The sequence below is a fragment of the Aegilops tauschii genome, chromosome 2, assembly GCF_002575655.3.
Source record: "Aegilops tauschii subsp. strangulata cultivar AL8/78 chromosome 2, Aet v6.0, whole genome shotgun sequence".
Lineage (NCBI taxonomy): Eukaryota > Viridiplantae > Streptophyta > Magnoliopsida > Poales > Poaceae > Aegilops > Aegilops tauschii.
Window position 1 is genome coordinate 356,915,309 of NC_053036.3, and position 25,031 is coordinate 356,940,339.

The following is a 25,031-nucleotide window of genomic DNA, read 5'->3' on the forward strand; positions in this document are numbered from 1 at the left end:
TTAACTGTTCTGTTCTTGGCCAAAAGCAGAGGCATCCGTCCATAAAACTAGCGAGCCCTTTCTCGTTGTCATGTGCGGTCATCAGCTTGATTCTGCTTTTCTTATGACTGCTTGAACTGTATGTTAGTACGTGTTGAGTTCAACTCTCGGGGATTAGTAGAAAATATTAGTTGAAGCTAATTTGTTCAGTTGCCTGCCGTACTGACGTGAAGTACAGTATATGCCGTCTATTTATTTGCTTCATTTATTGTTTTTTCACTCAAAACTTGAGCACTTTTACAATCTTCCCCCAGATCAAAGAACAAAAGAACAGGAGTACGTAATGATTAAAGTACCACGTAGTAGACCTTCGCATCCCCACTAAAACCCTAGCAGAAGATAAGCATCTTCTTGCCTGGATTTATCTTTTCCTTCTACTTACATGCATGGGTCTCGGATTAAGTTAAACATAATCCTGGCTTAAGGAGTGATGGAGCTGGCGCCATTGCATACTTATGAATAATAAATCACTGGACTGGAGGCGGATCTGATTCTAGGGATGTGGATCAAGCGCTCCTCTCCATCATCTCGCAGAACCTCTTGAACGACTCGAGCTTCTGCAGCTTGAGCTGCTTGTGGATCCGGCGGATGAAGACGTCGGCGACATGGTCGATCTCGTCCTCCAGCCGGAACTCAGCCCCCTCCGCCTCCTTCTCCTTGGCGTCGCGCACCACGTCAATCACCGACCCCGGCGCGTTCACCAGCTCGTCGTCATCGTCGTCTTCCTCGCGGAACAGCGAGTGCGTCAGGTACTCGTCGTCGCTCTCCTCCTCCTCCTCCTCGGCGGCGGCCTCCACGTCGCGCTCCGTCACGTAGCTGGGCGACGTGTAGAGCACGATGGCCTTCTTGCCTCCGTCGTCTTCCTGGGCTGCCTCCTCCTTGCGCGCGTGGTCGTCCTGGCCCATGATGGCGTGGATCTTGTGGTTGATGGCGCTGACGAGGAGCTTCCTGTTGCGGAGGACGCCGAGGACGAGGAGGCGCGTCTTGAGGGTGCTCGTCTTGGCGCGCACCGCCGTGGACTTGGCCTTGACCACGGCCACGATGGTGGACAGCATCTGCTTGAAGAATGTCGAAGCCTTGGTCTTCATCTTGATTATAGTTCACTAGTCTAACTAGCTTGCAAAATAAAGGTGTGTATGTGGTGCCGGAGGGGATGCTTGCTGCGTGGATTGTGTTGGTTGTACTTGTACAGTAGCGCAAGGTGTGTGTAGTTGATGCTTGGACATGGAGTTTTGCCCGTGGGATGCCATGGGTATATATAGCAGTATTAGACGGTGGGGGTGAGCAATTGCGAGTGGATGTCTCCTAGAGAAGTTTCAGCATCGCACGAAAGCAGGTGAGCTAAGGAAAGGGCGCCATGGGGAAACAATGGATGTGTGGGTGCGTGTGTGTAACAATTAACAAAGGCCGCAGCCCGCGGGCAAAAGGAAAAGTAGTCAAAAAAGATGATGGGTATGCATGCATGCAAAGGGCTCCTCGTGGGTAACAGTTGTCCAATGTTTTGGCTAACCGGCCGGCCGGGTTCTTTCCTTTCAAAGGAAAAGCTTTAGGTTATCCTATTTTTAATAGTTATTTCCATGTCTGTGTGGTAACAAAGTTCATGGTGAGGTGTTCATTCATGAATATACTACTACTACCAAGTTTGTGGCCTTTTAACTTTGGTGGTATCGCGGTCATTGTGAGTCAGGCACTCACATTATTGTAGGCAGCTTGTTTCCGCTTGCTAGCTATAGCTAGTGAGAGACGGGGCTGTTGTAAATTGTGATGCCGTCAAGAGATTTCCTCGCAAAAAAGAAAAGAAAAAAAGAACACATGAGATTTACCATACCGTAGCGGGCCAAATTAAAGTGTTTGGTAAATCTCAGCTGGGACGGTGCCACACTCAACGTCGGAGGGGGAGCTCAAAAGTGCGTATTCTGGGAACCACGAGTACGACTATAGATTAAGCAGCTCTTCTTCGTACGTACTGGTCGATGCTGCCTGCGTGCTTGCATGTGGGAAGGAATCCTTCGCCGCTAAGGTTTCCCATCCCAAATGGCCATGGCACAAAAAGCAGCCGGCGCCGCGAGCTGTCGAATCGAATCGCCCGCGTACAACCATGGACCAGCAAGCAGGCAATGGCAAGCGCAGTGCAGCGTCATGCCGCATGCATCCGCAAGTGGCCGGGATCTCGGCACAGGAACAGCTAGCTAGCACCCACCGCAGTTTGGCCACAAAGCCCATCCAAATCAAAAAGCGACCTGCCTGCTACACTCATACATTTTAGAGATTTCAATATAAGCGCTTTCAGAGATTTCAATATAAATTATATATGAATGTATATATAGGTAGCGTAGAGTGTACATTCATACGTTTTACTCTGTATGTACTTCTTATTGAAATCGTAAAAAATATATTATATTTTAAAATGAAGGAAGTACTATAGAACTGTATTTAATAAATGCACGCCACAAAATACACAGAGTGAAAATCTGTGAACAAATGACACCACTGGTCTATGTGTCAACTTGGCACAGGGAAACACATCTTGAAAATTGTTGATTCAACGCAATCAAGTTGGCAAGCGGGTGCACATACGGTCCAAAACGCCGCCCCAAACCCTACATATGCCTCCCCCCTCCCCAACAAGCTCGTCGCTCCTCACCATGGTTCATTCTGGTGGGCGTTCATTAGGATCAGGCACTAGGTGTCGGTGAATGACCACACACATGCAGCTCGTGAATTGTCACGGCTGCAAGCAGGGGCAATGAAGGTGATGACTACACTAACGAGCAACAACTCCCTCCTCGATTTCTATCCATGCTAGAATCACAATAGCATTACTGTTAACTCCTCTGTTTTTGCTTTGTTTTGTGTCATGTCTTCGGTTTAAGGTTTGGTTTGCTTGCATGTCGAGGTGTTTCACGACGTTCCTAACAACAAAACGGTAGTCACACGCAGATTTGTATGACACCATGATGTAACCTTTGGTTATCCGATGGACACAACGGACACATTTTATCCAGGTTCGGGGCACCGCAATGTTAGTAATGACCCTACTCTAGGTTATATGAGAATGTATCGTGAGGCGAATAGCAATGGAGATGTACAATGATGGGTTCAACAAGTTGGATGTCAACTCGTCGAGTATGGAGGTGGACGATCAAGACGGGAAGTCTAGATCGGATCCACTGATGTGCTATTGGGCTATTGTCGGACTTGTGGAGAAGTTGAAGTTGGCACTCCATCTCGAGGGGATGCCTTTACGTAGTGTTCCCAGTCTCGATCCATGCAACCGAACAAACACTTTCCGAGATACCTATAGGGTACCTTTATGACCACCCAATTACGAAGTGATGTTTGATTACTCACAAAGTATTCTTCCAGTATTAGGGAGTGGCACGATCTCATGGTCTAAGTAACAGATACTTGGCATGAAGAAAGTTGTAGCAATTAAACTAAGTGACACAATCAGATGCTAAGTTTATGGTTGGGTCTGTCCATCATATCATTCTCCTAATGATGTGATTCCGTTATTAAATGACAGCTCATGTCTATGGTTAGGAAACCTTAACCATCTTTAATCAACGAGCTTGTCTAGTAGATGCTTGCTAGGGACACAATGTATGTTTATTTATTCACACATGTATTTAAGTTTTCGGTCAATACAATTATATCATGGAGAATAAAAGTTTATCAATAATAAGGAAATATGATAATGACAACTCTATTATTGGCTCTAGGGCATATTTCCAACACATCTACCCATTGCACCAATCTTATTTAAAAATAAATTTATAAACATAAAGTTTTTTTGAAAGATCCAGCTTGGCTGGCTTCAATAGATTTAGCAGGGGTAGAGTAACAAAATACATGGATTGATCAGGATGGTCAAGAGAAGGCCCAAGGGGCCAAACGAAAAAAAGACAAAGGGTAAGGGGAGACCGAAGAGGGGGAGAGGCCCGCCCTTCTTCCTCCTGCTAGTTGTCGTAACCCTCTATCTCGCAATTACATCCCCGAAGGGGGTCTCTATGGCTTTTGAACCTCCCAGTCGCCATTGTTCCATGTTCCTCTGGATCGCTGCAATGATGTTCGCAAAGCTTGCCCGTTTATCTCTGAGGACGCAGCTGTTTCTCTCGCACCAGAGCTCCCATGTGGTGGCCATGATCATGATTTTTACTCCTTTTCTGCACTCTCCATTCGTGCGCGAGATCACTGCTTTGACTGTGGAGGTCGTGTTGAGCTGTTCTTCGCTTGGGATTGCTAAAGCCGAGCATCCATTCCACTTAGCCACCTCTGTCCAGACTGCTCATGAGAGGTGACAATTCCAAAATAGATGGACATAGGTTTCTAAGTTTCTTAAACAAAAGTGGCAGAAGTATGCATTTAGCCACCCTCGGCGTTGAAGACGGTCGTTGCACCAGAGTTTGTCCAAGTGTAACAGCCAAGAGAATATCTTGATCTTTCCAGGGGCCCAGACTTTCCATATAGTGTTCTTCATGTCCGTGGAGGGGAGGTGACTGAACTGCATCTTGTACGCCGAGGCTGTCGAGTAACAACCTTTTTCTTCTTTGGGTCCATCTGATCATGTCGTGGAGTTGCTCGTTTAGTGTGCATGCCTGTTCCCGGATTAGCCTAGCCAGGCAAACAAAATCGGTGACGATGGGTTGCCAATCTCCATGTTGCAGGTCTCTTATCCATTGCTCCTCCTGAAGCGCTTCAGCAACTGTTCTGGTCTTGCGCCTGGAGTGTTGGAACATCATCGAAAAGGAAGTGCAGAGGGGAACATCACCAGATTGAGTTTTCCCTTAGAAGTTATCTTATCGGATTGAGTCTTTAAGGATTTGAGAATACTTGATGTATGTCTTGCATGTGCTTATCTGTGGTGACAATAGGATATTCACGTGATGTGATGTATGTTTTGGTGATCAACTTGCGGGTTCAGTGACCTTGGGAACTTATGCATAGGGGTTGGCACACGTTTTCGTCTTGACTCTCCGGTAGAAACTTTGGGGCATTCTTTGAAGTACTTTGTGTTGGTTGAATAGATGAATCTGAGATTGTGTGATGCATATCGTATAATCATACCCATGGATACTTGAGGTGACATTGGAGTATCTAGGTGACATTAGGGTTTTGGTTCATTTGTGTCTTAAGGTGTTATTCTAGTACGAACTCTAGGATAGATCGAACGGAAAGAATAACTTCATGTTATTTTACTACGGACTCTTGAATAGATCGATCAGAAAGGATAACTTTGAGATGATTTCGTACCCTACCATAATCTCTTCGTTTGTTCTTCGCTATTAGTGACTTTGGAGTGACTCTTTGTTGCATGTTGAGGGATAGTTATATGATCCAATTATGTTATTATTGTTGAGAGAACTTGCACTAGTGAAAGTATGAACCCTAGGTCTTGTTTCCTAGCATTGCAATACCGTTTGTGCTCACTTTTATCATTAGTTACCTTGCTGTTTTTATATTTTCAGATTACAAAAACCTTTATCTACCATCCATATTGCACTTGTATCACCATCTCTTCGCCGAACTAGTGCACCTATACAATTTACCATTGTATTGGGTGTGTTGGGGACACAAGAGACTCTTTGTTATTTGGTTGCAGGGTTGCTTGAGAGAGACCATCTTCATCCTACGCCTCCCACGGATTGATAAACCTTAGGTCATCCACTTGAGGGAAATTTGCTACTGTCCTACAAACCTCTGCACTTGGAGGCCCAACAACGTCTACAAGAAGGTTGCGTAGTAGACATCAATCGCCCTGCCGCAGGCCCTGTCTGTTATAGATTGGTGGCCCTGCATCACCATTGAGGAGACAGCAGGACGTAGCCGTGGTCAGTAGAATGGAGATCCAATCCTCCAACGTGCACTAAAACCCATTTGCTGAAGAAGCTCTAGCAGGTACTCCCATGAGATTGAGTCGAAGGCCTTAGCTATATCTAGTTTGAAGAGGAGCACCGGTTTGCTATTTCTATGTAGATGTTTGACGCAACTCTGGACGTATAGGTAGCAATCATGGATACATTTTCCTTTTTGGAAAGTTGATTGAGCTGGGGAGATGATGCTCGATATGACTCCAGCTAGCCTCATCGAAATCACCTTGGCAATTAGTTTGGCCACCGAATTGATCAGACTAATCGGCCTGTAGTGTTTGATCTCAGTCGCTCCATCTTCTTTGGTCAGCAGAGCAATGAAGGCTTTGTTGATCTCCCCAAAATTATCACCAGCAGCATGATAAAACTTGTGAAAAGCTGCCATGATATCCACTTTGATGATGCTCCAGCTAGCTCTGAAGAATTGCCCGGCGAAACCATCAGGGCCGGGTGCTTTTTCCGCTGGAGAAATTATAATAATCAAATCTCAACTATTAATAATCAAAGTGAATTATAATAATCAAAGCTCAACTATAAATAAACTCATCAATGGATTACATGCCATAAAGAACAGAAAGGAGAGACCAAAGATCCACATTATAAAGAAACACAGAAAAGTGTCCAACTATCGATACAAATTAGACAAACAAATAAAACTAAATACTATCGTATGGACCTGCAAAGAAGTAACTACAATTTTCAAGAATAATTCATCTAGGGCCGATAGAAAACTTCATATAAAAATAAACACTACACGATTGAATACACACATATTCATCCAACACATTAGCCTACTCAAATATGAGTATCAGGAACCAAAAAGTCGTGTCAAACAAAAGAAATAACAATACAATGTACAAACTAAGAACTTACATACATGAAGAGAACTACATACAACGACCTAACTATTGAACCTATGGAGGTAAAAGCAGAAATAAAGATAGCTATTAATATGATAGATAGTGCCTTAAAGCATGTGCTACAAAGCATTACATACTACAACTACTCACACTTGCTAAGTATCATAACAAGGGTGAAAATACCCAACAAGTAAAGGTAGCTATGTTTCCATAACAAACCCATGAACACGACACAAATTACCCCTAACAAGACCATCTGGCTCAATGCTAACAAGAGATACATGACCAGCTTAATAAAAAAGACGAAATCAAGCGAAATGTAAGAAACGAAAGAACCTCAAATCATACACAAACAATATGATAATACCATGCATACATCTAAGGAGAGAAGCATGATAAGATGAATGGAAAAACCTATAAATCAACCTGAAAAATTTGCAAAGCAACCGAAGAACCCCAAATCTCTATGATGAACAAGATACCAACAATCTACCAACCTACGAAATGCATGAAAAGCCGCAAAAAATACTCACAAAAAGGATTGAATGGGGGGGGGGGATACTAGAGAGATAAACACGGATGAGATCTAGAAACGAACATGAAGGTAACAATCGTAAGCTAAATTCGACCTCAATAGAGACACCTTAGCCGAAATCCACAACAATCAATGACTTGGACGTTGAAATCACCATGAAAGTCGACTTCCCTCCGTCCACTCTGTCATTCTCACTCACCTCTGCCTCGACTTTGAGAGATTCAAGATGGATAGAGCAATGAGAGAGAGAAAATATTCAAAAATAAGGACACAAAAAATACAAAGAGTGTGTCGCTCAAGGGGCAACCTGAATAACACCATGCTAACTTCGGCCTGATATGAAGACAACAAGATGGTTGACCCCAAAAAACACGATGCTGAACCAAGCGGACATAAGTTCGAATAAAGCCCAAAAGAATTCAACCAACTGCAAAATAGTATATATGTAAAAAAACACAATTTTCCATAATAGATAACGATAATTCACATATTTTTTACAGAAAAATAGGACCGCAATAACCAGTGAACTTTGCCTGGGGAGGATGACATTTGCGAACGTTTTTTATGGCATGTTCTCCAAACGCACATGACAATTTCTTCAGAAACACATGACAAATTCTTAACACGAAGGGATTTTGCTGTGAAATTTGCCGCGTTTGCTTGAACAAATTGTCACGCTCCAGCAACATAAATTTCTGCGAAAAACATTCGCAAATTCCATCCCAGTGAACATTCCCTGAATAGCATTGCCCGAAAAGTAACAATTCTCGCAAATGCCCTGAGTCTACTTATTTTAGGGGATGCCTTGAGTCTACTTATTAGGGTATGGACCCACAAGTCCATCCACCAATTTACTCATGACAGCAGGACCCACAAGTCCATGCATCAATTGTTAACTCAGACGTTTCGATTGTTTTTGCTACACCTAAGGACTGATTTTATGGCATTAACCTTTCAAAAAAAATATGGCATTAAACTCGCAGGATAAGATTGCAACATCTGACTGAAAGAGGAGAAGGCCCAAGCTAAATTCAGAGGAGAATTAGTAGAAAAACTCCAGTCCGTAAGTTTTCACCGCGGTAAGCTCCCACCCCCCAGGTTTTGCTTGTGTTAATCATAACTTGCGTACAATTTGCTTCACGGAACTGTAGGTTCCCAGCCCAACAATCGCGGTGCCAATCGCGACAATGGCCAGGCAAGCTGCAGTCTCCAGCCCCATACCCTTGTCACCGCCGATCTTTGACCGGACCTTGAGGTAGCAGAGGCACGGCAGCAGCATAGTCGCCGTGCAGCTGAGGAGAGCGCCTGTGAGGCCCACGACGTCGGCGAAAAAGGGCACGGCCAGCGCGACTACAGCCGTGCCGACGACGAGCACCGTCCTGACGAGCGCGCGGAGCGGCGCGCTCTTGCCGACGCCCAGCGCGCCCTCGGCGGCCTCGGCGACGGGGGCGACCACCAGCGCGTACTTGGCCAGCGGGTTCACCAGCGTCGTGTATATGGCCACCTTGGCGGCCACGCTCGCCGACGGGAGGTTGAGGGTGATCTGGGATTTGAGCGTGTCGCCGTACATCAGGTACCCGACGATGCCCATCAGGCCGTAGCTGAGTGTGCTCACGATGAAGCACAGGGACAGCACCTGCGCGGCGTGAATCAAACGTAAAATGTCCGGCCATTGATAATTTCACATATATTTCATATAGTAGCAAATAATCTTGTTCTTTTTGCGAATCACATATAGGAGTAGGAAGTGATGAATCATGGCATGATTTCAAGAATTCAACGTAACCACATGACACATGTGGTAAGCAATCCAAACAATTCAAATAAATAAATTCAATGTAACATTGCAACGGGACGTACGTACCATGGGGAACCTCTTCCTGTCTTTCATCCCCGTGTATAGCATGGGAAACACGGCATGGCCACTGAAGCAGAAGGAATACAAGCTCATGGCGCTGGGCATGGTGTCCCAACGCACCAGCCTGCCCCTCTCGCGGAACCCGACGCCGTCGAACACCCCGACCCACAAGACGGCGGCGATGAGAAGAAGGGACGCCAGCGCACCGCCGGCAGCGACGTAGGCGAGCACGTTGAGGCTGCTGAACCAAGTGGTCGGCAGCACGGCCAGCGTGGCCGCCAGCACGAACGCCTGCTTCCCGCTGACACGGAGCGCGCCGAGCCGGAAGCTCGCCGCCGGGAAGAGCTTGTGCAGGTTGTCCCCCTCCAGGATGAGGAAGTCGATGGCGACGAGGTAGAGCTCGAGGTGCATGAAGGTGGCGACGATGACGCGGCCCTTCCGGCCGAAGGCGTGGGCTCCGATGTCCGGGTAGGTGTTGACGAGCGAGCTGGAGTCCATGCACCTCTGCAGGAGAAGCCCGGTGTAGAAGCAGATGACGGCGATGGCCATGAAGACGATCAGGCTCAGCCATCCGCCCTGAGACAGTGCGTATGGAATCGAGAGCAGCCCAACCCCTGCATGGATGAACGTATGCCCAAGCACAAACAAAACAATTAATTAATCAAGTGCATGCATGCATGCATCGAAATGTGTACGTGCAGGTGACAAGTGCTTCTTGAACTACTAGCATTGGGCAGTATACCTAGATCGATCCAACTAGTTGTTTCTGAAATTAAAATTAGGATCGTTCAGATCACAGAGGAAGAAATTTAGCTAGGGATTAACCTGAGAGCGCATTGATTCCATTGAAACAAGTCTTGAGGAAGTTTGTCTTGCCGGAAGACGGAGGCAGATCGGTGTTGGCAGTGCTCATGTCCATTGCAATGTCACGTTGCGTACAAAGTAGCTATCGTGGATCAACTGCATGCCACATGCGCGGGTGGTGGAGAGGAAGATCACGGGCATCCGGCCATTTATAGGCGCCAAGCTTAGAAAGAGGTGACGGATGCGGTCCGCGGCGACGACCCCTACCATCTACGCCGTAACATCATGGCAGTTGAACAAGAGGATAACTTAACACCTCAGACGCTCTGATCGCGATTGCTGCAAAGCAAAGTGATGATATCGATGTAGAATCGGAGTCGTGGAAAGAAATAGTCCAATTGTCCAAAGAAAAGCTAGAGAAAGACTGAAAACGCCACACCCTGCATGCATATGGAAAAAGAGATCATGACACCTGCAGTGCACAAACTTGCGTCTTGGGTTCACCTTCATACACAAGCCTGGAAAATGCAAAAGTGCAACCACCCAGTCCACTAACTTGCGTGGGCTCAAATTAGTACAAAATCATCCAGAAGCAGATACATGGGCTCTTGTAGACGACGTGTTCGATGGAATGTTGATGTGCCCGATGCACGGCAAGTAGCCAAGCTGCGATGTCAATCCCGTTGCGCGAGTGAGCCTAGCTCAACTGGTTGAAGGAGTGGATATTAAAAAAACTAACACCTGAATTTAAATCCTCATGAAGGCGAATTTAGACTCCTATTTATTTTTGAGGATCAGGTTTTTCTTGTACTCGTGCACTTATCATTGAGGACTAGGCTCGATGCGTAACTGAGGTTAAAAATCCTAATACTCATACTTAAAAAAATGAGACCAACTCAAGGGCTAACCCTCGTTGGCATTTTTTTTATAGGAAAAACTCTGCGAGCACCACACGTCCAAGCCGGGACTTGAACTCGGGTGGGCTGGCAGCAACCTCAGCTGCCAGCCAAAGGGTCGACGCCCCGTCCTCCTAGTACTCATACTTAAAAGGTCGTATACATCCCTGGTTGGTGCACAGGCCAGGGAAGTGAAATTCTCCCCTAATTTTTTTGCAAAAAGAGCCTTGGCTGAGTGGTTGGGCATGCCGTTGTGCAGCCTAACGACCCGAATACAATTCCTAGATTTGATAGGTGGAGCACAGGGCTTTTCCCCATTTATTGAGGATCAAGCTTGGTGTGTGGTGAAACCACTCATCAAGAAATATCTTGATATTCATTTTAAAAAAATCTGACGACCATGTTTATCCTAGTTGGTGCATAGGCCGGGAAGTGAAAATCTCTCCCATTTTTAGGGGCGACTCGGGGGCGGTTAGATCTTTCGCTGCGCCGCCTCCCCTCATTCCCCTTCCCTCCGCCATCGGAGATGGCCGCCGGCAAAGCCCGCGCAGGCGCCGGGGAAGGTGGCGGCAGGGATCTCGGCGCCCGGATCGATCCCATCGGCCTGCGGATCCTTGGGCGGCGGCCCTGTCGGCGAGGTGGCGGCGGCCGGCGGCTGCAAGCGACGCTGGCTAGCGTGCTCGGCAGCGCGGGCGGCAAGTCGCTGGTGGAGTCCTGCCGTGGTGCGATGCTCCGATGCGTCAGATTTGGAGGTTCCCCTTTCTCCTGCTGCCTCTCTCGTCATCCTGGTGGTTTGCGGCTGCAGGCTCCGTGATGGTGAGCATTGGTGGTGTACTTTGGTTCCGGGGGAAACCTTGGCCGGTCTGGCCGGCCAGGCAGTGGCGACACCCATGGGCACCGCTTTCCTTCATGAAGGCGCAACTGAGGGCCCAATCTACCCAACCCGATCCCCGGCCGGGTGAAAACCTTCAATCCTCTTCGAATCTGGGGGCAGCGGCGTTGTTCGCGTCCTGATCTTCCTGGAGGTGTCGTCAGGGGCACTGGGGATCGGTTGGGAGTGCAGAGAAACTGCAGGTGGAGGGGATGGGACCAGTGGCAGCAAGTGTCATTCGCGAAGGACGAGCGACGTTGCATCTGACACGTCGACAACGACGGGTCTCAGCGGCATGGAGCAGCGGGGGTCTCGCTGCTAGGCGTGTGTTGATAGACGAGCGCAGGATGGTGGCGTTGTCTGGCATCGTGGTGGAGTCAACGCCAGCTAGACCGGGAAAGGTTGATGCATCAGTACAACTCTGAAGATGGAGTGGTGGCAGTTGGCGGCAGCGGCCTCTGAGAGGGTGTCGGACCGGTGTGTGCCCCATACCCGGCAAGTGGCTTGGTTGGGGCCTTAGGTCTTAGATGTTAGGTTTGGCTGCGAGGTCTGTTTGGTATTAGACCCGAACTATCAGCATCCCTTCATCATCTGGACAGGAGTAGCGACAGATGTTGCCTAGACGGTGGTTCCAGACTTACTATTGTATTTCTTTGGAAGGTCTTTTGTGAATAATTAATAAAGTGGTTGTATGCATCCACTACTAGGGAAAAGCCTAGTAGTAGCGCATGTTTTGGGCCTATCAGTAGCGCGGGCAGGAGCGCTACTGGTACGGTGCTACAGCTAAAGGCTAGCAGTAGCGTGGGTTAACCCACACTACGGCTATATCGACTTAGTAGTAGCGCTTCTCCCAGCCCGCGCTACTACTATTATTCCATATTTTATTTCTTTTTTATTTCATGTGTTATTCGTACACCTTTATACAAGTTTTCATACATCAGCAATTTAGATATTGTTTTTACATCATAATGAGTTATTACATCACTGGGTGAAAGAACCGTGGACTAGTTTCAAGTGGATGAACATCCACTTGAAACTAATCCGCGGTTCTTTCACCCAATGATATAATAAATATCATCATCATCATCATATCATTAACAACTTATCATCATAATACATCATTGTCATATAACACCTCCTCATGATCATCGTTTTCATCAATGAGACATCACATAGCAAGTTGGTCACTAGTCATAATCACAACTACTCCTCATCATCAACTCTAACACATTGTACCACATAATAAACATTGTACCTCATAGGACCTACTACATTCTCTTAGGACCTACTATATTCTCTTAGGTAAAATACATAAAACAAGATAGCCCCTGACTCTCCATTATGGAGAATGGAGATTATCCTGTCTCCAATTCTTTGCCTTTCGCACAATGTTGCTTCCAAGAACCTCCTTACGACTGTCCATACATTTTTTTCTATTCTTTGATTACCATGTGTTCACCGGTTTTAGAAATCCGATATGGACAGGTGAGATTCGTAGGATGACCTGGTTGTATGTTCAAAACATCAAGGCGACCATTCTGATACATCAGATGAGGCACACAATCCTTCGGGATTTTCTGTTGAAAAACATAGTAATAACTTCGTAGTTAGCAATGTAGTTCAGTTTTAGAAGTATGCAGAAGATGCATGGATGTCGTAATAGTAAAACATCTTACCATGGAATCTCCATGGATGTTACTGTGGTTCAACACGTGCACTAGTGGCACGTATTGACCATAATGTGGAGGAGTTTGATAATAGATATTGTAATTCTCAAGCTCAGTACAAAATGCGATCATATGCTTTTTCTCCTGATAAGTTAATTCGGAGCCATCAGTGTAGTAGGTTCTGTCTACCATCTTCCGCACATTGTTTGAAGAATGAAAATAAGCTGTCAACTATTTTGAAATAAACAATATAAATTAGTTAATAACTATGTTTGAGAAACTCACACAGCGGTAGAATTGAAACCCAAATGTCCATATTGTCTTGCTCGATGTCTGGATCACCATAAAACCCAAATGTCCATGGTGACAAGCATATCCTCATAAAAACCATACATCTTGCAAAGTGCTTCTCATTTTGTGCAACCAAAATGGGTTACGCTCTGAGAATTGTACAGATTTACTTCAAAATCCATACCATGATGGGTCCTTACACTACAAAAAAAGACACATCCGTGACATTTTGGGCCGAACGAATTTTTTTTCTGTCATACTTATGACACTTCTATGACGATAATTGTGACAAAACCTAGTATCATCATAGATGTGGTGGGGTCCTACTTCTATGACAAAAAATCATGACAGAAAATGGGCTTTTCGTCCTGGGCGGGCCGGAGACGCAGCTGCATGACATTCTTCAGGCCGTCCATGACGGAAAAAACCGTGGTAGAAGCGAGAGCGAGGAAAATATCGGGGTGTTCCCGGTTACGGTGGGTGGTCGGGGCCGAGCGATGCGCGTTTCTCTCATACACACACGCGCGTGGGTGCGAGGCATTGGGCTCTAACTGAACCCGAGCGAGGCGTTGGGCTCTAAATAAACCCGAGCGATTGCACTGCAGGCTACGCGTTACTGAACCCGAGCGATCGATCAATGGCTGTTAACTGAACCCTATCAAGCGATTCCTTCACTACTGCTGCTAACTGAAGCCGATCGATGCTGCCTCTGGATGAACAGTGAGCGTTGCTGGGGGGTTTGGATGAACAGTTCCCGGCGGGGTGGATGAACAGGACCCCGTGGTGTTGCCTTTGGATGAACAGGATCCCGATCGATTGAGCCGGTTGGGGCTGGATGAACAGGACCACCCCGTGGAGGGCAGGATGAACAGTAGACGGTGGAGGGCTGGATGAACAGTAGCCCGTGGAGGGGTGGTTGAACAGGAGCCCGTGGAGAGGGCTGGTGGAACAGTAGCCGGTGGAGTAGCGCGCGATGGAGGCTGGATGAACAGGAGCCCGTGGATGAACAGTCGCAGGTGGAGGCTGGAGGAGGTCGACGGTGGATGAACAGTAGCCCGTGGAGGCTGGAGGGGGTCGACAGTGGAGAGAACAGTATCCCGTGGAGTCCCATTTTACGGTACGCCACACCCCTCCCGATGAACAGGACCCCGTTTCGACCGTAGCGCTCCAACACAAGTCCGTTTCCTCCGTTTTGCGGTACGCCACACCCCTCCCGATCAACAGGACCCCCGTTTCGACCGTAGGAGGTCCGTTTCCTCCGTTTTGCGGTATGCCAGACCCCTCCCGATGAACAGGATCCTATTTCGAACGTGGCCGGTCAAACACAAGGCCGTTTCCTCCGTTCTGCGGTACGCCAGGCCTCGTTTCCATCGGTTGTTCCATCCAAGCCCTCCCGATGAACACGACGACGCATTCCGTTCCGATCCAGCCGGTTGGCTCCCCATGAACACGACGACGACGCAGTTTCTCCGTTTCGACCCAACCACGTACACAAGCCCGGGCTGTACGTATGCGCGAGTAGGCGTTCGAGACCCTGCCCGTATGTACGTACGCCGCCGTATTTTCTTTCTTGCACACTCGCCGCTGTACATACGTGTACATGCTACGTGCGCGCCTCTACTACGACACGTGCGCGCCTCTACATCGACCAGTATGTACGTACACGTTCACGACCAGAATGACAACGGTACGTACACTTCGACCAGGTGGGTCCCGACTGTCAGGCACTTCCTTGCCTGCAAAGATGTAGCTGGTGGGTCCCAGCAATTAGGGGGCGAATCATTTTTTTTTGCCCGGACGCACTTCCTTGCGTGCGAAGATGTAGCTGGTGGGTCCCAGCAGTCAGGGGGAAACGTTTTTTCGCGAAATACGGTGGCCCATCCGGTGGGTCCCCGCTGTCAGGTGAAGGAATAATTATTTTGCGCGTAATAAGGAGGCACTTCCTTGCTGCGGCCGTGGACTCAGCTGTCAGCCTCTCCACGTACAGTCCACGTCCGATGGAAGCCGTTCCTTGACCATGTTGACCACGCTGCGCCGAGAGCACCAGGGCGGTGGACGACGGCGAGGCCTAGGAAGGGGACGACGCGGAGCCGGGGAAGACGCGGCAGTGGATGCCCACGCGTAGAGGAGTATGAGGGTTCACTGGTTCGCTGCGGTGTGAGGCTGCCGTCGCCGCAGAATAACAGGGGGTGTGGGTGAGTACAGGGATGGCCTGGCCAGCGGTGGGAGTAGTATGGGGCGGTGAGGCCTCCGCCGCATCGCAGCCGGCCACGGGAGGCAGGAGCACGAGGCACGACCAGCGCTGGTTTGGGCGGCTGGAGCAAGAAGACCAGAGGTTGAAGAAGCACTACGACTGTTGGATGGACATCGTACGGTCACTGGAGCTAGAATCATGCATATTGACTAAGTTGACAAAGCCCTCCGTCCCCATCAACTTAGTAGGCCCACAAGTCAGCCTGCCACTATACTGGGTCCCAGTTAGCAGGGGGAGTATTCATTTTTTTGTGCGTAATAAGGAGGCACTTCCTTGCGTGCGAAGATATAGCTGGTGGGTCCAAACTGTCAGCGGCGGTAACGTTTTTTTCGCGAAATACAGAGGCCCTTTCGGTGGGTCCCAGATGTCAGGTGGAGGAATCATTATTTTGCGCGTAATAAGGAGGCATTTCCTTGCGTGCGGCCGTGGACCCAGCTGTCAGCCTTTCCACGTACAGTCCACTCCAGATGCATGTCGGTCGTTGACCATGTTGACCAGGCCGCGCCGAGAGCACCAGGATGGTGGTCGACGGCGAGGCCTAGGAAGGGAACGACACGGAGGCAGGGAAGACTCGGCAGTTGTTTCCCACGCGGAGGGGAGTATGACTGTACAAGGGTTTATTGGTTCGTCTGCCATCGCCGGAGAATAACAACAGGTGTTGGTGAGTAGAGGGATGGTTAGGCCAGCGATGGGAGTACGGTGGGGCGGTGAGGCCTGCGCGGCAGCACAGCCGGCCGCGGGGAGGAGGGAGCAGACAGTCCCGTCGGCACTTGTTTGAGCGGCTGGAGCAGGAAGAGCAGAGATTGAAGAAGCACGACGGCCATTGGATGGACATCCAACAGTCACTGCTTGTGCATCAACCTTTTTTTAGGAAAGCCTCAAATGTGTGGAAAACATCATACAACCCATCTGCCATTATTGCTAATAATTTACAGCCCATTTGCTAATTCTTAAGGTTTTTTTGGAGCCCATATTCTTTTTGTTAGCATTACAACCCATATTGTAGCCACGGTTAAAAAATTATACGAAATTTTGGATATTTCGGTGCGGTCTGAACTGTTTTTAATCCTGAAATTTCGAGTCACATTCAAACTGATTTAAAAAATAAATGTATATCAATATAAAATCCAACAAATTTTCCATGCATAAAAATCAATGCAATTGAAAATCTCGAAACGAAAAAAAAGAAATTTAAAACTAATTGCGGGTTTGATGTGTTTTAAAAATGTACAACCCATTTCTCATTACTGATAGGCCATTTTGTAGGCCAGCCGAATGAAGCTCTCCTCGTCTTGAAAGATTTGCAGCCCAACATGCCTGACAAAGCAACTTACTTGGCAAATCACAAAAAAACTGGGCTGAGGCCGTGGACCCAGCTATCAGGCTCTCCACGTACAGTACTCTTCCGATGGAAGTCGGTCGTTGACCACATTGACCACGCCACGCCGAGAGCACCAAGGTGGTGGACGACGGCGAGGCCTAGGAAGGGGACGACGCGGAGCCGGGGAAGACGCGGCAGTGGATGCCCACGCGGAGAGGAGTACGAGGGTTCACTGGTTCGGCTGCTGTGTGAGGCTGTCATCGCCGCAGAATAATAGGGGGTGTGGGTGAGTGGAGGGATGGCCTGGCCAGCGGTGAGAGTAGTATGGGGGCGGTGAGGCCTCCGCGGCAGCACAGCCGGCCATGGGAGGCAGGAGCAGGCGGCACGACCGGCGCTGCTTTGGGCGGCTGGAGCAAGAAGACCAGAGGTTGAAGAAGCACTAAGGCCGTTGGATGGACATCGTACGGTCACTGGAGCTAGAATCGTTCATATTGACTAAGTTGACAAAGCCCTCCATCCCCGTCAACTTAGTAGGCCCACAAGTCAGCCTCCCACTGTGGTGGGTCCCAGCTGGCAGGGGGTATTCATTTTTTTGTGCGCAATAAGGAGGCACTTTGTTGCGTGCGAAGATATAGTTGGTGGGTCCGACCTGTCAGCGGAGGGAACGTTTTTTTCGCGAAATACAGAGGCCCTTCCGGCGGGTCCCAGATGTCAGGTGGAGGAATCATTATTTTGCGTGTAATAAGGAGGCATTTCCTTGTGTGCGGCCGTGGACCCAGCTGTCAGCCTCTCCACGTACAGTCCACTTCCTATGGATGTCGTTCGTTGACCATGTTGACCACGCCGCGCCGAGAGCACCAGGGCGGTGGACGACGACGAGGCCTACGAAGGGAACGACACGGAGCCGGGGAAGACACGGCAATGGCTGCCCACGCGGCAGAGAGTATGAGGGTTGACTGGTTCGGCTGCCATCGCCGGAAAATAACAGGAGGTGTGGGTGAGTAGAGGGATAGACAGGCCAGGGATGCGAGTATATGATGGGGCCGTGAGGCCTGCCCGGCAGCACAGCCGGCCACGGGAGGCGGGAGCAGGCGGTTCCGACGGCGCTGGTTTGGGCGGCTGGGGCAGGAAGATCAGAGACTGAAGAAGCACGATTGCCATTAGATTGACATCTAACGGTCTGACGCTGGTAGAGTCGATTGTTGACTAAGTTTCTTTTTTGATAAACCTTGTGTACGCATGAACTTAGTAGGCCCACAAGTCAACCTCCAAATCTGTGGTAGACAACATAGAGCCCATTTGCTATTTTTAATAATTTGCAGCCCATTTGCTAATTCTTAAGTAATTTATTACAGCCCATTTTCTGCCCAGGACCACGGTCAAAAAGTTCAACCTTATTTTGCATATTTTGGTGGAGTCCGAACTTTTGTAATCTCGAAATGATAAACATTTTTAAGAACTTATTTATTTGCCAAAAAATCATTTTGTTTTTGTAAGCAAATAAGACGTGGGACAATTGAGTTGGTTTAAGGGAAAACTAGTGGTAAAAAAATCAGCGCTAGGAGGGAAAACAAAAACAAAAATAAGGATGTAAATATGAAAAGTGAATTTTATGTATTTTCAATATAATGATACGTGTATATGAACTAGTAAAACTATAGGTAGAGATTAGAAAACGGATGTAGGACATGCGTTTCAAGAGGAAAGTAGAACTGGGCTGTGTGTTTGATTCAGTAAAAAAAGTGCCTGCGGATGTTATAAGACAAAATATAACTAACGCTGACGGGCCAGAGGCCAGTAGATACCTGCTGGATCTTTGTGCCCCATTATCATCATGGGCTGGTCCTGTTAAAAAAACCAAGCCTGGGCAGTCTACAGCCCAGTTGAAACTTGCTCGACCTGAAAAAACAATATACGTGCTCAATAAACGAGAGAATTCTGCAAGTACAGACTGATAACTGGGATGTAGCAGGGATATTTTTTTTTCATCGTGATAATAAGAGCATGCACTTGTTTCGAAAAATTTGGAGAACTGGGAATTCGAACGGCAGGTGCTTATGCTACCCATCAAATAAAAATCAGGTGCCTGAAAATTCGTTTCGAAACAAATGATTCAGCTTTATATCCACGTCGACCCTCGGCATGATGGTTGGAAGAAATGCCAAGTTCATACCAAAAGATCATTAACAACAATACCAACTTGCGAACGACAAGGTAGTACAAGTACCAATACCAAACTAACTTATAATCTTTTTACTGCTGGCCCTAGTGTTCGTCTGGTAGAAAATCTTGCAGAGGACCAGCTCCCGCTCCTTCTCTTGCTCCAGGTCCCCGACGTGGTACTGGTGCATCACCCAGTTGGTCCTCTGCTGGTCGAAGTTCTTGTTGGTGTGCAGCACCAGAACCTTTTTGCTGCCCGTCTGCCGGCCGTTGACCATCACTGGCAAGGTATTGCCGGTGTTGTGCCACATCGCGTGCATCCCGCACTCCGACTGTATCTTGTGACGCGTCCACGTGCCCCTTTTGAACGCCCTGGAATTGCGCTGGAAGAAATGCTTGCTTAGGCCACTCAGTGTGATACCTGCAGTATTGTCGAATACAGGTTTTAGTGTACGTAGTTGGCATTTTCATAACATCTTTGGCATGTTGCAGTCACTTGTTTCACTTTTTATTAACTGTCAAATTGTAATTGCTTCACCAGGTCTGCGTCTAAAAAGAAAAATAGAGCTATAAACAAAGGAATATGTTTGTGCAAGTAGACGGCCGATCGGTGTCTTACCTGGAAGTTTCTCAGGATGGGTGTAGCATATGTCGTGCTCGCTGTCGATGGTTGGTATGAAGAAATCGATGAGAGGGTGAGATCTCGCGCTGTCAGCACTCACTTTGGCCTCAAGGTGCTCGATCAGCTCCTGACCGTGGGATCGAACTTGACACCAGCCGGCAGCACCGGCTAATCCTTCTTCGACTTGCATGGGTTAATTCCAGTTATATGGTACTCAATGTATGATCAATCGACTGTTTTAAGTGAATGATGAAATATTTCGATAGATAAGTGGTACTCCAAATCTGAAGTCCAGAATACCCGAACAAGCCACCGGGATTCTTGTGTCACCTCACGCGCAGCGAGTTGTCATGTCAATTAAATGTCTGGACGTGATGAATAATTTGACCGGCGTATACTAGTACTGCTATTGTACTACTTACTAGTCGTATTTAATGTCACATTTTAACCATAGGTTTAACTAACAAGTACGCACTTGGAGCCTAAGTGATATATATATATATATATATATATATATATATATATATATATACATACTACACAACATCTCCATCATCATTATCAGTACATCCTGCGCAGGTGAGTTAGGATGCACTTGATCCCAGAAAGGTATCTATCCTTCAAACTAGAGGAGTGATTCAAACTAACAACAATACATAATATCCAACAAAAGAGGGTCGTGCTACAGCAGTAGAATACATGGCTCAGTCTACATATCAGTACGAATCAAGTTGTGCATATTTGCTGTTGGCATGAACCACATCGCTGCATGTCAGGTTTGCAAAAGCCATCCATCGCATGGAAGCTTGATGCCTTTCACACACTGAAGATTATCTGGCAACAAGCTGTGTCGACGAATCTCTGGATATGGTGATTCATGAAACCCATGGTATGATGTGTAAACACAGTCCCCCCTGGCGAATGGAAGTTGCATAGCACGGTAATCATCGCCGGTGATATGATCGATGATTGGTTGGATGATCGGATAATTGAGCCCGAGGAACATGGAGTGGTTGCCGAGGCTGTAAACCCGCCTCCAGTTGAATACGCCTGGCCCAACGGAGCTGGGATCTTTCTCGAACACGAAGCAGCCATAGCCATCAATGTCACGAACGCCCCAGGCATTGTACTGCATGTGGTTTGATGAAATGGTTTGGTCAATTTGGTACGTGCAAATGAGCATCAAATGACCACCGTCAGCTGAACGAGTGATAAAGCACCACCCATCGGCTGGTATGATTCCAGGTCCTGGAATCATGAAGGCCAGCGCATTTGCGTCTGCTGCAACAATTCAAATTGGAGACCAAAAGGACAAAAATAAACAATCATGTTCAGAGTATGTGTGGAATTAAAATTATTATAACAGTGACACATATCATAGACAGAGAATTGCAATGCCGTGGTCATAATCATACCCCAAGTTAAAAAAAGCCAATGGCTTTCATATTCTAGCAATATATCATGGTTCAAACATCATGTAACAATAAGAGGAAAAGAGATATGACAGGGCCTACTCATATTCTACCATAGCACTTACTACAGTTATCATATCAACTCTAAGCAATAACATGCGTTGTTATAAAAATCCTGGAAATGAGAGTAACATATAGCAATCATGAGGTTATACTCATAATATCTATTCTAACAATCATTAGATACCAATTGTTCTCATATCAACTCTAACAATAACATGTGTGGTCATAAAAATCTAGTAAATGAGAGGAACATATAGCAATGATGTGGTTATAGACATACTATATATTCTAAATTTGTAACAATGAACATGCAGTCGTATTCTTAAGGTAAAGATGAGATGAGATAGAACAATTACACGACGATAGATTCCACCAGTATAGGCAGCCAATCTGTGCGTCGACCGCATAAACGATGCCATCGTGCACTATAGCATCAGACAGAAGTGTTGGGTAAAGAGGATTGACGATGAGCCATAACCATGTATGGCAACCGGATTCCAGATAGACTAATCCCATGTTGAACACGACAATGAGCTTGTAATCCATGTAGTCTTCTAATGGTGTGGGCACTTCGCATATTACAACCTTCAGCAAACAGAGGTCGAGCCAAAAGCTCGACGCGTCTCATGCGTAGTAGGCAGGAGTGTCCGGCGGGCCGCGAGGCTCGATGGCGGCGGTATCCAAAGATGGAAGGGTGATCTCTCGCTGGGTGTAGATATCCACGAGATGCCACGAACTACCGGATTGGTGGATGAGGACGATCCAGTTGGCCTTCATGCCCGCCCAGTAGTGGCCGCGCATGAAGGACAGGTGGACGGGTAGTGGTAGCATGTTGAGGGGCACCACGACAACCTCTGTAGGATCGTCAAGTCGGTGTCTGGGCCACCTGCGAGGATCGAGCATCAGCAAGCAGGGTGTCTTGAAAAGAGCCGGCCGGTTGCAGACGAGTAGACAGTACAAAGACACCGAGCATGCGGCCAGACAGACGGTGCTGAGTAGGTCCATACGATTACAGATCTGCTCCAAGAGAACATCGGGGAGGGAATTCCAATCGCGGCTCTGCATGTCAGTCGGTTCTGCCATTGGGGTTTTTGGTGCCTGCGAGCCAGCGGGGAAGTGGATTCAGGCGGGCGAACGAAGAAGCTTCTCCTCGTGTGGCCGAGCAGTGAGCGGGGGGATATGGTACGCACGAGCTACCAAGGAAGATAGCGCGGGCAGACGAGCAAAGAGCGGGGGAAATGGTGTGCGGACGACGATGGGGAAGAGAGGAGGAAGAAGAAGAGAGGAGGAAGAAGAGTGGAAGACGGGGAAGAAAGTGCATTAAATCTCAATTCTACTACTACTACTACCAGGATGTACCGTCCTTCGGAGTGTAAATAGTTACATCGATGACATATGTGTCTACCACAAGAGGGCCCATATGTCAGTTAATGGAAGACAGAAGCGTGCTCTACTGGCAAACATGATGGCAGTACTGGGTAAGGCTGATTTAGTAACACCAGCATGCTGGTTCAGCTTATTAATTAAGTGTCCCATCTGCTGCAGCGGGTATTGTCACTTCACTGGGAAGACTAGTTGAATAGTTCTCTCTGACCGAGATGGGGAATAATGGATCACGAAGACTTCCTTCCTACATTATCCTATGCCTCTACGCTCACTTCACTCATTTTGCTCCGTACGTAGTCACTTGTTGAAATCTCTAGAAAGACAAATACTCCATATTTGGGAATAGAGGGAGGATTTTACTCCGTATTTGGGAACAGAGGGAGTATTTTACTCCGTATTTGGGAACAGAGGGAGTATCACCATATGGAGGGAACAGAGGAAGCTTGAAATATGAACATGTCAATGGGAGGGAGTAAGCCCCATGCATGCATGCATGCATGCAACATGCAACACTCACACGTACACATGGACACACACAACACTGACACACCCATGCGGCACACAGCACACGATGCAACACACATGCTCACGCTCAAGTGCTCAACCTACTCCCTATGTCCGTGAAAGACTGTACATTTAGAGATTTACACATTGACCAGGGCATAATTAACGCCCAAAAGTAGCAGACTTATGTGTGCATGCGACCATTGAGAGAAGAAGATTAAATGAAGGTCGTTGCATGCTGTAATTAAGGATAGACATGCAGCCTATACCTAGAGCACAAGTTGGTGCATTAGTCAATCAATATCGATTTAGATTAAAGGCTAAATGCATTGGAAGTGAAGATGTACTACACTCTTTGTTTTTTAGCTGATTTCTTTGCTCTGCCAACTGACAGGTGGGACCCAGAAACCAGGTGACAATTTAACCAGTCAACAAAGTGCCATGTCGACTATGTGGCCGGTCAGTAGGGTGCAATACGGTGCTCTACGATGAGCCAGTGATCGTATAATCACCACAAAATTATATATAGTGACCGTAAAGAGCGTATTGTTACATACGTTGACCGCCAGTGTATTTTCTCGTTTCAAATTAAGCCATATTAACTGGAAAGGACACGGTATGGACTAGTACTAGTACTGCTTTGATGTGTCCCGTCAACTCACCGAACAAGGAGAAGCTTGCTTACTACGCCTCTCCCTCGCCCACGAGTGCGGTGGTTCGCAGGACGAGGAGAGGGTTTTGACTACAGCGCCCTCTCCCTCTCCCTCTCCCTCTCCCTCGCCCTCGCCCTCGCGGTGGACGTGCAGCAGTTTAATCGGTGTCAGATTGACAGAAGCATAATGTGTACTGTAGTATCATCATTGTTGGACCTTCCGAAGAGGCGAAGAGCCAAGTGCAAGGTTCACACGAGTACGAACTGTTGAACCTCCCAAAGAGGCAAAGAGCCAAGCGCAAGGTTTTATAGGAGTTGTCGTCCTAGTAGGAGCGTACTACAACTATAGCGAACGATGCTACTGTATGATGCCGCCACGTCACGTATATCCAAAGCTGTGCCACCTTTTTTTTTCTCAAAGAGCGTATTGGAGCCCGTGCAACAACCACACAAGTTGCACGTACACATAACACATTTACTAGTAATAAATTCTAAAGGACAAATGCCAGTATGCCACACAAGTTCATCTCCAATTCATGTGATAAATTTGTGCACGACTAGTCTACATATATTCACAGCGCTACCGTTCACAATTTACCATACTCCACTTAAACGTTATAGATGGGCTACATGTCCTCCTCCAGGTTCCAGTCCCAGGTGTTCTTCATGGATGGCACGATCCATAGTGGTGGGCAACGGGAATCATTGTCGCAGCTTTCTAGTCCGGTTCCACACGATGGAGACTCATCGAAGCTGAAGCGGCATAAATCAGGGATAGCGTGTCCCAGCATGTCGTTCATCCGGCGGTGCGCATTGAAGACACAACCATGCTTCAGAACGGCAGGCCTTCCGTGTTGTGCACGGAAGGTGGCATCCGCTTCACAATGGGGTAGCTGTCCCCAATGAAAAGCGAGTACTCTCCAAGAGTGTTCCTCGGCACCCACGTAGCATCACGGGGGTCGAACT

General features: G+C 47.6%; 2 protein-coding genes across 2 annotated transcripts; both read right to left on the reverse strand.

Annotated features, from left to right (window-relative positions):
• Window positions 1-221: 221 nt before the first annotated feature.
• Window positions 222-1,282, reverse strand: LOC109779015 (uncharacterized). The gene has a single exon (XM_020337594.4). It carries the CDS (start codon window positions 1,125-1,127, stop codon window positions 546-548), a length of 582 nt encoding a protein of 193 aa, XP_020193183.1. The 5' UTR covers window positions 1,128-1,282; the 3' UTR covers window positions 222-545.
• Window positions 1,283-8,253: 6,971 nt separating this feature from the next.
• LOC109779016 (amino acid transporter AVT1I) lies at window positions 8,254-10,230 on the reverse strand. Its single transcript, XM_020337596.4, has 3 exons — window positions 9,988-10,230; window positions 9,169-9,776; window positions 8,254-8,940 (listed from the first exon to the last, which is right to left on the reverse strand). Exons 1-3 carry the CDS (start codon window positions 10,079-10,081, stop codon window positions 8,419-8,421), a joined length of 1,224 nt encoding a protein of 407 aa, XP_020193185.1. The 5' UTR covers window positions 10,082-10,230; the 3' UTR covers window positions 8,254-8,418.
• Window positions 10,231-25,031: the final 14,801 nt, after the last annotated feature.

What these genes read in the sequence shown, in the direction of transcription:
- LOC109779016 (XM_020337596.4), bottom strand. Translation starts at nt 10,081, where the DNA reads ATGGACATGAGCACTGCCAACACCGATCTGCCTCCGTCTTCCGGCAAG. An exon ending in TGGAATCAATGCGCTCTCAG is followed by an intron (nt 9,777 to 9,987) that starts GTTAATCCCTAG and finishes TCATCCATGCAG; the next exon opens with GGGTTGGGCTGCTCTCGATT. An exon ending in ACAGGAAGAGGTTCCCCATG is followed by an intron (nt 8,941 to 9,168) that starts GTACGTACGTCC and finishes CACGCCGCGCAG; the next exon opens with GTGCTGTCCCTGTGCTTCAT.
- LOC109779015 (XM_020337594.4), bottom strand. Translation starts at nt 1,127, where the DNA reads ATGAAGACCAAGGCTTCGACATTCTTCAAGCAGATGCTGTCCACCATC.